Consider the following 16,525-nt stretch of genomic DNA (forward strand, 5'->3'; position numbering starts at 1 on the left):
GTGCCTGAGAAATGATTTCAGCAGACGTCACTCATCTGCATAGGGAGTAAAATGCAACCATCCTGCGAGGTTTTGTTGCGCCCCGAAAACGCTCCGCGTCTCCGCCGTGCGATTCCACCCAAATAGAGAAAGGATCTATTAATTGCAGCACATCCGAAACTACAAACATGGAAGGTACGGTTTGCATGTGCTGTCATCGCGAAAATACATACTTACATCTAAAGATAGAAAAAAAAACACACACACACACACGCACACACACACACACACACATCTGGGTTGCAAACTGTCCAAGATGGATGCAGCGCCGCTGTGCGCAGGGATGCACGGCGGAGCAGCAGCGGGGTATCTCAAACATGCTCGTCACATCCCTCATATGAACCCCTCGATGTTGTCAACATTTTTATTATTTTTTTCCCTTCTCTCGGCTCTTGCAGGGGTAGGATGTTATTAGCATCCGCCGTAGTGGTATGGGAATGGCTGAACGAGCACGGACGCTGGCGGCCCTACAGCCCGGCTGTCTGTCATCACATCGAGGCAGTCATCCGGAGCGACCCGCGCTCCGCTAGTGTCGTCCTCGGCCAGGTGGACTCTCGCCTCTCGCCCTACATCATCGACTTGCATTCCATGCACCAGTTCCGACAGGACACAGGTAAGAAAAACACTGGACACATGGATGGAGGATGTAACCGTGCAGCCGGGCCTGAGGTGCATGGAGGCCTTTTTTTTTTTTCTCCTTTTTTTTTTTTTATTGTTCATGTGTATATATATATCTTTACAGACCCTTGTCATGATTCTCCTGCAGGAGTTAATGACTGTGATGGGAGTGTTTCACTGCAGACTGAAGGATATGGATCATCTGTTGCATGATTTGCATTTTAAATGTCCAAGTGCAGACTGTCTGTTTCTGTCTACTTAATAATGACAGTGAGGTATGTGATATATGTAGCTACACTTTGTTGAGATATGTGCCATAATAGCAGCTTAAGGGTCCAGTCAACACTGAACACACTACTCTACCCTAACATTACGGTCTTTGTCTCAGAATTGGTTGCTTTAAGAGGTGTTTTTTTAGGCCAACCCAGTCAGAATACCAGTGGAAAAGAATATCTATATTTTTCTTTTATGTCCATTCTTTTTGCACCAAAAAATGTGTGTGTTGAGAAATGTCAAGCTTTATCCTGTTTTTGTTGTTATTGTCACAGGTTAAAAAAAAAAAAAAAAAAAGTGTTTTTGTCAAATGGGTTGTGCGTGTCTAAGAGCTTTCAATACGAGTCGCTGCACGACTCCTCCATACCTCATTTTGCTAAGTGGAGGCTTTACAGTACGAAGAGTCTGTGGAGTTTCTCTGGACACCCAGGCAAAAGCAAACACACAGCCAGCTTTGGGTCGGATCAAAGCTGCCAGCCAATCACAAATCAGAACACAGTGTGCTGTTACCAGGGGCAACCTGTTTGCCCAAATTCTTAGCAAGCAAACAGAGACATGTTGAATTTGTTAGGGTTGTAATCTTCTTGTCGGGAGCAAATGATTGCTCAGTCACTTACCTCCTCTTGTAACTACCTCTCATCGTCCGGCACCGTGGAAGTGTTTGGGAGTTACTCTCAACCTGTGCACCAAACTTGGTCTTTTCATTACTTGTGTACCAGGAGAAGTTTGTGCAGGAATCCGATTGTTTATATTGTGACTCCTGCCTCAGGTACCCTTCGACCGGTGCGACGCAGCTTCTACGACCCCACGTCGGCACCGGGCCAGGGCTGGTTGTGGGAGTGGGAAAACGACGCCGGCAGTTGGACGGCGTACGACACTGAGGTGGGCATCGCCATCCAGGCAGCGCGCGATCGTCAGCAGCCCTGGCTGGACCTGGCGCCGCTGGGTTTCTGCTACCTCATCGACTTTGAAAGCATGACCCAAATAAACGGGCAGACGCAGCGCTGCCGACGCATCCAGCGCCGCTCCGACCTGGCCTACCCGCTGGTGTCCGGACCCTTACCCAAGTCCCACCATGCCTGGGGACCCATGTCCATGCCCGGACACGGAGGACTTCTTGGGGTGGATGTGTCTGGAGTAGGCATGGGGATCCGGATGAGCAGCAGTGGCACGGGGAACGGGAGCGCTTACCCCAGCGGGGCGCTGCCCGCTTCGGCCATCACCTCACTGGGACAGCCCTGCGCTTGCCAACAATGTATGTTAGTGCTGAGTGTCAAAGCGGGCGCCATGTCCACTGCACACACCCTCGGTCGAAGACCTCCACAGACTAAGCCGCCCAGTCCCAAACTCAGCAGCCTCCCCATCCCAGGGGGGTCTTATTCACTCACCCTCCCCAGGCCTCCGTCCCTGTCGAGGTCACTTTCCCCACACAGGACGTCCATCGTTGGGGCGACGGGTGGTTTCAGTGTGGGGGGGATGGGGCCTGGAGGGGGCATGGGTATTGTTGGTTCCAGTGGTATTGGCGGTACCAGTCTCGGTTATGGGGGAGGCTACGCTCACTCTCTTTCCCTTCTCGGGTCAGCCACCGCTGCCCTCTCCATCTCGTCCAACCGGCCCCCGCCGCCTCCCCTCCCGCCTCCCCCGCCTCCCCCTCCGCCACCCTCCACCACGCCCTCATCAGTCGCCACCTCTCCCCCTCACCCCTCCGCCTCCTCCTCTCTGTCCGTCTCCTGCCCGGCGCCCGCGGCGCCCGCTCCGGGCCCGCCTCTTATCTCCACGGCCGCGTCCACCTGCACGCCCTCGCCTTCGGCCCGCGTCCTGGGTCCAGTGTCTTCATCCGGTGCTGCCGCCTGCGCGGCCCCCCTGCCGCCGCGGTCCAGCCTCGCTGGGCTGAGCCGTCCTGCACTGCAGCGCATCGCCATGGCTCAGTCTCGTGCCCTTATTGCCTCTGGGTGAGTAGAACTAGTTCTGTTGCAGCACTGTGTGCAGAACATGCACATAAAGAACCTTAAACACGTCTTGCTCTATAATTTCCTCACATCAAACATTTCTTCTTTGCTACCGACAAGCAAACCTTTTCATAATATTGTCACATCACATGGTGCACAAAACCACGAGAGCAAACTCTTGAAATTCTGATGGTTTAATTGTAAACGTGGTCGGAGTTCCAAAACGATGCACTTCATTGTTTAGTGAACTCACGTCAGCCTTTTTGGGCGGACGGCGTAGCCTGGTGGTTCACGTTCACATTTTATGCGCAGGTGAATCTTTACAATTGAGCCTCACCACATTAATCCCAAAAACACACATTCCTGGACTGTGGGAGGAAACCGGAGGACGCTTGCACAGGACGTCCCCTTTAACCTCTAAACCCTGAGAATACCAACTACTTCACCACTGGGCTGCCAGTCGGTCTGGAAATTCCTCCCCATTTGGAGCCCTCTTTACACAGCGACTGACATCACCGCTCATTAGCATTTTGGAGCCTTTAATCCTTGTGACAAAAGTGCACAGGGTTTGTTCATTGCCGTGCTAAAACAATGAAGGGCATTCATACCAAACAAGCTCTCGCGGGCACATTCCACATATTTGTCATGCAGACCCTTAACGGTGGTAATCCGTACAAACTCTCACTCACGAATGCAAATTCAGAAATTTAAGATTCAGTCAGTCTTTGGTGTTTAATAAATAAATGGAAGGTCAAAAGCAAAAAAAAAAAACCTTTACGCAGTAACTTCTAAATATACCAAGAATATAACTTTGATGTAAACAATATGTGGTTTGTTGTCCTGTGCGAGTCCAACTTGTGACGATAACCTAAACAGCTGCGAGTGTGAGTCACTAAGTCCCCTTTATAATAATGTGCTGAACAAAAAGCTCGAGAGGAAAAAGAAAGCTGCAGCTAAAATCAAATACCAAAATGGGACTTTTGTGTGTCATCCGTGTGTCTGCTTGAGAAAAGAGTTCAAGTGTTAAAAAGGCGCTTCCATGACTGAAAAAAGTCCTAACCGTAGCAGCAGCCGTGTGCTTGTTTAGCAGAGCAGGTTTTACTGGTAATCTGGATAACGTTATTGAGTCCCCTGCAACATGGAAGAAGAAATATTTCGTACTTCACAAAACGAATGGAGGCCTGTGAAGCATGTCTGAGGTGCTCCAGTTCTGTCAGACGCTTGAAATATATTAGTTGCACGGTTGAGCTTAGATTGTTTGTTTTTTTTCTTCACACTTTTTGTGACTTTACTTCAAAAATAATATGTGAACTTTAAAAAAAAGAAAATGAGTGCACAATGTTTGCATCCTAAAGAGTGTTTTTTTGTGATGTTGTAAGTAGGGAATGGGCTCCACGTTATTAACCTGGTAATAACAATGTGTTAGAGTAGTATGTACCGGAGCAAAAATATTTTATAAAGTGGTCAAACAAGAGGTTGTAAGAAAATCCTAACTTGTTGTCATGCAAAGTCTGAGCGTCTGACCAATCCTGAGGCGTTCAGGTGCAGTGTCCAGCTGCTGTCGCCAGGGGGCGCTGGTTGCTAAACTTGTCTGTGGAGGTTTGAGATGAAGTTTTTGATAATAGGTGACGACTCCTGGTCCAGGTCCAGATCACATAGGATTTTTAACCGGGAGAGTCTTTTTGATATGCAAATTTATAGTAATAATAATAGTAATAATAATAATAATAATAATAATAATAATAATAATAATAATAATAATAAAAGAAAAGATAATAGCAGGATGAAAATTGCTCCACTTGGCTTGGCCAAGGGCGCCCACCTGTTTTAGATTAGATGCTAATATTGGTTTCTGGTTTAGTCTGCATCACTCTGGAGACCTGTTACTATCCTTTATTTAATTATTTTTTATATTCTGGAATCTATAATATAGTTATACTCTTTGTTTTGACCCATGTTCATCATTTTCATTAGGTCTCGTTACAATAGATGACTCTGATAATGGAATTACTGCCACATTATTCGAGCGTATGCCGAGGAGAAGCAGATCTCCTCACGCTCAGCCGGTGTTCCAGCGACCACACACTGAAACATGAGCACATGCTGGGGAGTATCATCCACGTGACCTAAACTCAGCTTTAAAACCCAACTTTTCTGAATCCTTGCACTCGCTAAAGAAAAAAAAACCTTCATGAAAGAACAGTTGAACAAGATCTAATCCTCAGATTAACGCCCAGCTTGATATTTCTGTAATGACGAGCATTCCGCATCAGGTGAGCTGTCAGGTGAGACGTCAAGGTGAGAGTGGTCTTTTGCGCGGCAGATGGCTGCGCCTGCTGTTGTGGTAAATCCGTCGATGTCACAGGTCAGGAGGATGTCTGATCCCGTCAGCTTGAGATTTCACTGCCCGATCTCTAAATTCACCCGTGGTTTTCACCGAGGCGCTCAAGGAAAGACTCTTCTGAAGCTTGCGGAGCAGCTGAAGTGTTTTTGTAAAGTATATGTAAATGAAGCGGTAGATCGTGGTTCAGTGGTTCGTACTCTCACCTTGGTGAACTTCATGTTCTTTCTGTACGTGGGCTTTTCTCTGGGTACTTTCCTCCACTTCAGATACACGCGTTTGAGGTTAATTGATGACTCTTCTGCGATTTCAAGTGAAAACGCTTAGATAATATAAAGTTTTAAAACAAGCCGGATCATCGATCATGTCTAAAAATTTGATTTTAAATCTTGGCATGGGTCAAATCCTTTTCAGTGCGGTCTCTGTGTAGATCAGGGGCGGGCAGCTGGTTTTCTCAAAGGGCCATATGATATATTTGGAAGACTATTGAGAGCCGAGATATAATCTGTTGATATAAAGCGGTTGTTCTTATGAGCCACTGTTGCTCTGTGTCACTTTTTCTTTCCCAGCCTTTGTCCGGAAGTGATGATTACGTTTGAATACATTTCAAGTTCAGTAAATTAGTAAATAAGAACTCTATTTTTCATTCTTTTTCCACTGTGAAACACTACATTTGTGAGGTAAAGTATGCAAGACACAACCAGTAATGTACTAATGTCCGTTGACGTGAAGAATGTGGCTATTTTAGACGTGGTAAAACCAATAAATACAGCAAAGTTATTTTGATTCAGGAGTTTGCAGTGACACTCGGAGGGCCGGTCAGGCAGAGCTAAAGGCCTTGTGTTTCCCAGGTCTGGTGGAGATGGTTGCGCAAATAAATAAATAGTTCTTCTGCACGTGCGCGAGTAGATGAACAACAACAACAATGGCGGAGTTTCAGTGTCATGACTCCCTGTCCCTGTTCTCCTGGGTCGTCTGCCCATACGGACGTCTGTCTTCTCGCCATTGTTCATGTCTGTAGCGTATTCTTCTCTACAGTGTGTGTGTGTGTGTGTGTGTGTGTGTGTGTGTGTGTGTGTGTGTGTGTGTGGTTTCATCACAAAAACAAACAACAGCACCAACTAGTGGCCCGACACCAAAGCTACACCGTTTCCAGCGTTTCCGTGTAAACGGACATAGTTTTGAAAACGTTGCCGCGTAAACCTGAAACGCTAAACGTTTAATGCACACAGGGTCTGGAGGTGTGACTGGAAGACGCATGTTGTGTTTGGAATCTGCGCGGCTGTGAACATAATATTGGATGTGGTGGGTCCCAGCCTGCGCGCAAGCAAGCGTCTGTTGCTCATATTGTGATTGTCTTCTCGCAGCACTGTAGACGGAGCTTTTTTCAAAGACTCCGTTGCGTTTGTGAGCGCAACGCTCACGTTTCGCTTGTTGCTTTGAGATTCCGGCGGCGGTGAAGCGCAGCAGATGGTTTCCGAGAGGAGTGTTAAAGTCTTGAAGGTTCCCCAACGTCACAGATTACCAGTGACGAGCCGCGCCTTCGGGCCTTCCACACCTGTTGGGGTCCTTCCCCCTCTCGCTGCGGCGCCAGGTGTCATCCTCTCCACGCGGCGGCTTCTTTTCCCTCCTGACCCCGATCAGAGTTTTCAGCGTTAGTTTTTTTTTTTTTTTTTTTAACCGGGCTTCATTCATAGGTGTGAGCTTACACCTGCACGCTGTGCCATACGCGGCAGCTTGCGGGCTGCCATCATCCAGCGCTCCAGATGGAGGCGGCCCTAATGCCACAAGCTTAGCCGGGATCAGAGAAACGTGACCGGCCGACACTCCTCTTCTCCTCTTGTTTCCTTTCTCTGCCCCCACAACCTGTTTTAATCTTCTCATCATATTGCTCACATTGCCCTGCCTGACACGCCTTTCCAGGTCCACTCAGTGCTGATTTCTTTTTTTTTACTTTGAAGCACACGGGAAACACGTAATACCACGAGAACACCTTGATAGTTGGTAAACATGGTGACACGGCACAGTGTGACCGGATTGATCGGTACAGGAACTGAACAGCGCGGCCTTGATTAACTGGGAAGTTTCATTACATCATCTGTTTACGGAGGGAGCCGTGTTGTTGATGTGGAACAAAACAAACCGCACAGAAAGTTTCAATATAAGAAACTTTATTGTTATAAATGTGAACATTTCTATTTAGCTTTCCCGGACTCAACACAGCCTGTTTACTGGATATAAACTTCTCAATGTGTGTCACCTCTCATTTATTATTCTTTAGAAAACCCCCATTTGCCGCTCATATTTTTAACGAAAGATCTTAAGAGGACAAAGGATTTCTTATGAATAATTCTGTTTGCCTTTAATAATATTTATTTCTTACCCTAAGGACAACATCTGAAATTCATCCCAGAGCGGAAGAGCGTTGCTAATGACTGTAAGCTTTCCCTCTCGCAGACAATGAAGCCGCTTTTGTGCTTTTGTTAACGTTTTTATTCTTATCATGCATGAAGAAGCCCCGACCGGCTGTGAAATAATGTGCCAATCAATTTGAAGAGACATTTATGGTTCTTTTCCACAAAAGCTTGAATTCTACCCCCTGGAAATACGAAAAGCTCGGGCACAACGGCGCATCAACCACATAAAAACATAGTTATTTAAACGTCAAATGAAATAGGAGAACCTATAAGAACATATAAAACATTTGAAAATGTTCTATCACAACTCAAATTAATTGCCCAGCAGCAAAAATCCATGTCATCTATTTCAGGAGCCTCTAACGCTTTCGGCCGCACACACAAACCACACCAAATGAAAGTGGAGACTACGCAGATTATCATTTTCAGGCAGAAACCAATAATAGGCTGTGTTCAGAACGTCATTTCAACATGCAAACCTCAGCTTCTGATACTTATCAGTGGCGTCTTCCATCACGGGTTCATTCGAGGTTGTAAAAAAGATACTTAAGTGAGGTCTCCTCCCAAGTCAAACACATTTTAGTTCAGGGGCCACATACAGCTCAATTTCATCTTGAGCGGGCGGGACCTGTGAAATAATAACCTTTAGATTTAAACTTTGACTTGTTGTGACTCAGAGTATACATGATGAAAATGTCTCGATTTTCACATAAACCCCAAAATTACTATGGAAAATGACTACAATGTCAACAGAAAGCCAATTTTAATTCAACTTTCTGGTGCGAAATACAGTGAAATGTCTCCTATAGCATGTTTTCACTAATTCACCCTGACAGAACCACTTTGAGGTTCATTCTAGTTCTCTATCTTTCATGGCAGCATCACTGATCTCTCAGCTCAGGTCTCAGTGTTGCGTTTTATCCACTACGCTTAAAGAAACTTGTTTGAAAAAAAAAAAAAAAGTTTTCCTTGAAATTTGTACAATTTGCTTGTTGATTTGGTTCCCAGATTGGAGCCTCTTGTCGGTCAGTTTTGGCCCAACTGGCCTCATGTTTGACACCCCCGTCCAAAGTGCCACCGGTATAAAACCAATTCAAGACTGCTTTTCATTTTATAGTTGAGAACTCTACTTGTGGACATGTAGGATACATTAGTTTTTACATCTGTTTATATTATTCACTCATACTAAAGGTAGAATATGAATGCAGAAGGTGGCATCATTAAGAAGCCAACTAATCCAACTGGTAGAAATTGAACTAAGTATTGTTAAAAAGAAACAACTATTTGAAGATCTTAAAGCACCCTGGTTGTTTTCATGTAGGCCTCTTTACATGGTTGAATGTTTACGGTTCTCCAAGTATCAAGATTCCCATTCATAACGCATCAGCGTGGAGTAACGTCGACACACCTGTTGTGCTACTGAGTGTGTGCGAGTGTTTATTAGCCCTATGGCAGCCTGGCAGTGTGACAGGTAATCCCTGGCGGAACCCACCTCTAGCCTACAGCCGGACCGCAGTCAACAGATGGAAACAAGTGGATTAGCTCTATAAATGAGGAAGCAGACGTGACACTGGCACACAAGCCGGGGAGGACGGAGATCCTGACTTACTAACTGAAGGAGCAGGAGAGCGAGAGGGGGCCACCAGAGGCACTGATACCGCAACCGGTGGATTATTTTTGTGACTCGTATCTGTTGTCTTCAAACCGGAAAGATGACCGTTATTAAAATGGGCAGACCGTAAGTACCCACCTCTGACTGTACAGATACCCAATGTAAAGTTGTTGCGGTGGTGACGAGCGGTTCTGTGGGTCTGAACGCTGCTTCACCTCTTATTGCGAAGCGACGACTCAAGCCAAGTGGCTTCGCTCGGCAGATTTGAGCATTTTCTTCATCAAATTACACTCTTAAAGTTATTATGGCTGCTTGTTTGGTGTATACATTTATTTCTAATCAGTCTTGACATGAGCGGAACTCATCCTATTGCAAACATAAGGCTTGTGGGCCCGAACCAGCCCGCAAGAGGCTCCAGAGAAGGAAAATTCTTCTTTTTTTTTTTTTTTTTTTTTTTTAAAACAATTGTCTTAAGAGTTTTGGACAAAACACAACACTGAGTCCCGAGCTGAGATATCAGAGATTCTGCCATGAAAGATAACAAACCAGCATAAGCCTCAAAGCCGTGTTTGTAAAAACATGCGTACTGCAAAGTCTTTTGGACATTTCACCGTATCTCACCACCAGAAGGTTTCATTAGAAATAGATTTTATATTGAGTTTGTAGGACTCTTCAATAGTCATCATAAATACTCCGCGCCACAACAAAGAAAAAGTTTCCATTTAAAGGTTTCTATGGCTCTATTTTAGTGGTTTGGCCCACTCGAGATAAACTAAAATGTGTTTGACACCCCTGGTCTATTACATATTCATTAACAAAGGGTTGTAGGGGCTGCAGATGATCCCAGCTGACTCTGGGTGAGGCCATGTTACATCCTGGACAAGTCACAAAACACGGATCAACAACTTCACACTCACATTATCCCCTCCGGACAAATTAGAATCACCGCATTTGCCTGGTGCGCATGAATTTGGACCGTGCGAGCAAAATTGAGTACCTGGAGAAACGTGACCCAACGTCACATGTCACAAAGATTGGCTCAACCGTATTTGGCAGTAATGGGACAGTATGTCAAGATGTGATGAGCAACGTCCCTTCGTTTCTTCGCATGACTCGGCAAAATCTCCTTAACCCGCTGACACGGACTAATCTGGAAACCAGCATATGCTACCAACAGCTGCGTGTAATCCCACCTGTCAACAGGTGACTTGACAGATTCTTGACCCCCTCCGCTTTAGGCAGGCGTGACCCAGCCCGCTCCTCGCACGTGTGCTTTCAGAGTTTCTGGCGATTCGTACACTGATACCCGTTTGTTTTCTTGTGTTTCAGTGTGCCAACAGTTCCAGTGAAGAATCTGAACGGATCGAGCCCCGTGCATCCTGCCCTGGCAGGTACACATACAACCCCATTCCTTGTTATTAGCTTTAATAGATAATAGTTGATAATTCTCTGGATCTGGAGCTCACCATGCCAGAGTAAACAACATCTTTAACATGTTGGTCTCACTTGCTCCCTCTGCTGTCTGTCATCAGGTATTACGGGGATCCTGATGAGCGCAGCGGGACTTCCTGTCTGCCTGACCCGGCCTCCCAAACTGGTGCTTCATCCTCCACCTGTCAGTAAGAGCGACATCAAGCCTGTGCCCGGCCTGGGTCACTGCTGTCGCAAGACCACAAAGAAACAAGCCCGGAAAGGTGTGTCTCCTATCCTGACGCCTCCAACGAGAGCAATTTAGGAATAATTAGGATGTGCTGTTGACTCATGGTAACAGTTATCAAGCTCAACTTTATCCATTGGACAGTTTTGTCTGAATCTTAATGAGTTCACGTGATTTTTACTTTTTTTTTTAACAAAGTGTAAAATGCACTTTAAATAGAAAACTCGTATAACCTGCGCTTGTCGGTGGGTCATTAGATGTGCTTAAGTCTCATAATCTGATCATGAAATGTCGTGTTTCCTTCCATCAGGTAAAACCCCAGAGGAAGTGGTGAAGCGCTACCTTCAGAAAGTCCGCAACCCGCCAGAAGAGGTGAATTGATCTTGTTTAGATTGCGTAGAAAGAATAGCTTTGGTCACAATAGTTTTTCTTTGCTGTTTTTTTCATCAGTAATGCCAATACCAGCTTAGTTCAGGGTCAGTATTATGTCTCAGGTGGGGTGTGTGAGTCACTCTAGGGTCCGGCCTGACCTCAATCCTGCCCATTAGCCGCATGCTGCTATGAGAAATCAGTCTGAAGCCTGAGCCATTTGCTGAGCCTGACTCTTCTCCACATGACACTAGAAATCCATCTGTTCTGGATATAATATACCATCTGCTGGTACTAAGGTGTATTGCAATACTGATCAGGTCAGGGGTTGTTGGTTTGTTTGCCAACATCAGCTGTTTTTAATATGTTTGAATGAAGAAATGCTATCTATTGTACTTTTTGAGTCAGAAGAATGGATGTTGCCCTTTTGCATTCAGCTCAGTTCAGGTGGTTGGTCTCTATAGACAAACCAAAAAGCAAGAAAAAACATTTAGATAATAAAGGTCTTCCCATTTCAGGATTGCACCATCTGCATGGAGGCCCTGGCGGGACCATCGGGCTACAAGGGCCCTGGCGTGGGTGGCATCTCCCGGGCTGAGTCTGTGGGCCGCCTGGCACAGTGTGGTCACCAGTACCACCTCCAGTGCCTCGTCGCCATGTACAACAACGGCAACAAGGACGGCAGCCTGCAGTGCCCCACCTGCAAGACTATTTACGGAGTCAAGACCGGCAATCAGCCCCCTGGCAAGATGGAGTACCACGTTATCCCCCACTCGCTGCCTGGCCACCCCGACTGCAAAACCATCCGGATCATCTACAACATCCCCCCGGGCATCCAGGTACAGTGTGGACGGCAGTCATTCTGACACGGGCACTAACATTGTCAATAGAGTAATGTCAATATTATGTTTTGGATGGAGAGACAATGTGTGCTGTTTGTGTGCTTTTAGGGCCCAGAACACCCAAACCCAGGCAAACCCTTCACGGCACGTGGGTTCCCCCGACACTGCTACCTCCCCGACAGTGAAAAGGGGCGCAAGGTAAATAAGGAGCATTTCTTTCTTTTTTTTATTGAGTAGTATCATGAACATCAATTGAATTGTCTGCATTCTTAACCCCTCCTTCAGATTTTGAGGCTGCTTCTGGTCGCCTGGGACCGCAGGCTAATCTTTTCCGTGGGTACGTCCAGCACTACCGGGGAATCCGACACGGTGATCTGGAACGAGGTGCACCACAAGACTGAGTTCGGTTCCAACCTCACGGGCCACGGCTACCCCGACCCCAGCCACTTGGACAACGTTCTGGAGGAGCTGAAGGCTCAGGGCATCACGGAGGAGGAGTGTCTACCCAGAGACTGAGCAGAGACGTTCAACGCACAGAAGACACAAGAAACCAGGCTGCAGACAGTGAACATGCAATTCTGGGAAACAACTGCACAGCCAGATGCATTCCCTTACAATGTTCAAATAAACTGAGAGAACTTTGACACCGAACATGAAGAAAAAAGTGAAGATACGGGCCCCGTAGAAACGTTTCAGAAACAGTTTCGGCCCGTGTGCTGAGATTAGTTTGTCTGATGACTGCATGAGTCAGTTTGGATACGTGGGGAATCCTTTTGTTTCCTCGCGGTGAAAAGATTGCAGATGTTATCCGGTGAGACATTTGAGACCACTGTGCACATATGAGTCATTGCTAGTTCAAAGAAGAAAACAAAACAACAAAAAAAAATCTGTCATTTATACTGTGAGACTTCATATCAAGAATGTAAACAAAGTGAATTTCTCCCGAGCTGATGAAGTGTTTACCTCTCCTGCTGCTATGTGGGACTGGGAGTAAGTTAAACTGAGGAGAAATGTTTTCATGGTTTTTTTTTTTTTTTGTGTTAGTACACATGCAGAAACAACTTTTCACTGCGGGTGAAACCTTCAAAGTGTATAACTGGATATCTGAGCATGGATATTTGCTGACCTCTAGTGGTACCTTTCCAGAACTACATTCCTATTTAGGTTTGAGTTTTAAATCGTATTCTTGTATATTCTGAATACTTGATATATAATTATATGATATTGTTTCCATTTATCCATGTTTTTTATATATGTTGACTTTACATTTTGTTTTCTATGGTGCATCTCATTGCATTGTTTTATGGACGTTGCTTGAGAGACTGAGACATGAAGTTTAGATAAGCTGCGAGAGTTTGCTCAACACTTTATACGCCATTTATATGCCCCCTCCCCCCCCGTATTTAAAACAATCAGTTGCAGTATTTTGTATTTGATAAGCTCATAAAGTGACATTCCTTAATGGTCTGGCCCGCAGAGGATGGGTGCATTTATTAGCTTTCTATGTCTTCTGGTATTTGCATTAAGGCTGACGGAGGGGAACTCACAATGGATTATATTATCCCCCTGCACAGGAGGAGTAAATTCCCAAAAAGCTAGGATTGGACCTCCTGCCTGAGCTCAGATTTGCACAGAGCTTTCTACTTAGTATGTGACGGAAACAGACGGCTTGTAGCTACTGTACTTTTGTGTGGGACACACCAACACACCAGCCTCAAACGCTCTAATCACACTGCTAGAAATCCGTTTGTTCATTTTCAGCCACGAGCAGGTGCAAGAGGCGATCGACGTGGGTCCCATTGTGGCCAAAGCAGTTCCGATTTAACATGAGGTACGTCAGAGGAGATACACGACAGTATGTGCTGACATAGGCCAACATTCAAAGCATTTATACTTTATGAGACTTTATGTATGCACTGTACTGTATGTATGTGTTTTATGTGCACAAATTTGCATTAAATGTTTTTCTAAGACTCAAGGAGATAATGGAACCTTACTATAAATTATTGTCTATTATATCTATTTATCACATATCAATGAAAACATATCCCAATACGTCCCAAGATGTTGAATCTATAACAAATTGGAAAGAGCACAAATATATGGACGTGCGGATGCACTGTTTCGTGTGACAACACCTCATCTGCTAAAAAAGAGCGCATTTATACTGCAGCAGCGGACACACAGACAACGATGTAGTTAGTTTGCCGGGCCACGGGAGGGCGCTGTTTTTGTAATGAAACCACACAGACGTGTGTGCAGAGAACAATACGCTATAAACTTGAAGAAAATCGAGAGAACCCGACCTTCATATGGACTGATGAGGAATCGGAGGCTATCAGGGGTAAGTCTCAACTATTAAACTACTGATATGGACGATAAAACTAGAATACGGACAGTGAGTCATACCACTTCGGTCCGCCATGTTTGTTTACAAGTGCAGCAGTACTGATGTCCACTTTGCACGTTCCAGCTCGCTAATGACTATCAGTCATATTGTAATCATGTTTAGCATGTAAAGTTGCTACTGTATGAGCCCAGCAGCTCTTTAATATTCCGGAGGGCGCACTTATGTGATGCACCTGAACGCATCACTCACTCAAAGTGGGCGAGTTAGGAAGTGGCGTTATCCCGTTCCGACCTCGGGGCACTACAATGTCTTTACACTGCGACAAAGACACTTTGAAATCCAATCCTTCAAATCAGTTATGCTGAAAAAGCATGAAACGTCGCGACTGTATGACTCCGCAGCTCGTTAACAGGTTAACGAGCACCTGAACGCATCACGTAAAGCGTCATCTATGAAGCGGCGTTTTAACTTTTTATTTTTTATTTTTTTTTATTATTTTTTTTGAGCGCAATCTTTTTGCATCATTTTGCACAGTTGGTTCTGTGGCCATCTGAGTCAAAAAACTATCAACTATTTGTTCCTTTTAGAGCCCATCGATGCTGAGGTTACTGCTGTTGCCAGCTTCCCAGTTCCCATGCTGAGTTGCATCGTTTCCTGGGATTAGACGGTTTTTTGCTGTAACTTTGCCTCGGTCCTGCCCCAACTCGTTGACTGAATTTCTCAGTCCAAAAGCTGAACACAAACACACAATGCGAAGAAGCTTTTTATGACTGTCAGCATTCTTCTCTGCAGCTCTCCTGTGTTATCAGCCCCATATTTTTGTTCCCGTCATGGTGGAGGCGAATGCAAGTGAGAGAAATCCCCAGAGTGATTTTTACATCCCACATGCTTTTGACTCGAGTGTGGTTTGTTTCAGAATAAATATATTGGACAAATCTCTGTTTTGTGTCGCTCTTATGTTGGGGCTCATGAGTCCGCTGTAATGAGAGATTTATCAAAAACTTCTTGGAAAGTAGATTGGGGTAGATTTTACTAAATGGATAGATCACTCCCAACACTGTGCATGAGCACTTTATCTGTAGATTAGTCTGGTCGCTGGATTAGTAGTCTGGATTACTTGCATCCTAATGAGCCGAAACGTGCACAGAGGTAACTAAAGACAATTATAAAGGACCCCAGCAAGTGGAAACATCCACAACACGACCAATGTCCAAAAAAGATGAGTATTTTTTGAGATACTGTAAGACTCCTTCAAGGTAGCAGATTACCCACTCTGCTAAAACAATGTTGAGTAGCACCAGAAAGATTATTCCAATTTTCTTCTACAAAAACCTTTCGCATCAAAATTGGCTTTGCTCCTCCATTTGCTGCAGAGATGTGCTGCCAGTCTGTGGTATGAAAATGCACCGGCAGCCTGTCAGGTTACCGAGGAGCAGATGGGTCAAGGAACTAATCAGGCTGCAGCTGAGATAAGCCGGACCGACGGCAACCAGTAGATCTCATATCGATGGGCTGAGAAGAGATGATTTGTATCACTGCAGTATTATGACTGCTCTTTGTTTCCACCAAATACAGCAGTGGCAGGGCTATTTCTCCATTTGGGTGAGAAAGAAAAAACAGCGTGGCTTCGGCGCATATGCGTTCCTGAAAGATGTGTGAGAGCAGAGGAGGGGGCAGAGAGAAAGGAGAAGCAGATGGAAGGGGAGGAGGGGGAGAGAAAAAAAAAAAAAAAAGCCCATAAAATTGCAGATTAAGGTGGTGGAGTCTGGGTGGATCCGCCCCTCGCAGAGGCCTAAATGGGGGAGGGGGTTTCCCAAACCCTCCTGCAGGGGTTCATTGTCTGCAACTTATGAAAAGAAAGCAGATTACTGAAGACGGAGATGACTACAGTTTCTCTTTCCACGATTTTCCAAGTGAATCGCTCCTCTCCTGCTTTTCAGGTGGAAACTGCAGGCTGGAAATGTTTTGCCTCTCTTCTGCATCATGCAGATCCCAGATCCTTCCCCCATCTCAAAATGACTTGTCTATTATTAAAAGCTTTTAAATAGAGCAGTGTGT

The 16,525-nt window shown here is 45.4% G+C and overlaps 1 protein-coding gene across 1 annotated transcript; it reads left to right on the forward strand.

Annotated features, from left to right (window-relative positions):
• dtx4a (deltex 4, E3 ubiquitin ligase a) lies at window positions 1-14,091 on the forward strand. Its single transcript, XM_080485857.1, has 9 exons — window positions 1-174; window positions 438-652; window positions 1,700-2,882; window positions 10,579-10,640; window positions 10,782-10,943; window positions 11,217-11,278; window positions 11,794-12,114; window positions 12,226-12,315; window positions 12,403-14,091. Exons 2-9 carry the CDS (start codon window positions 445-447, stop codon window positions 12,631-12,633), a joined length of 2,319 nt encoding a protein of 772 aa, XP_080341983.1. The 5' UTR covers window positions 1-174; window positions 438-444; the 3' UTR covers window positions 12,634-14,091.
• The last annotated feature ends 2,434 nt before the right edge of the window (window positions 14,092-16,525 follow it).

This window comes from Lipophrys pholis, assembly GCF_963383615.2.
Source record: "Lipophrys pholis genome assembly, chromosome: 18".
NCBI classification, from domain to species: Eukaryota; Metazoa; Chordata; class Actinopteri; order Blenniiformes; family Blenniidae; genus Lipophrys; species Lipophrys pholis.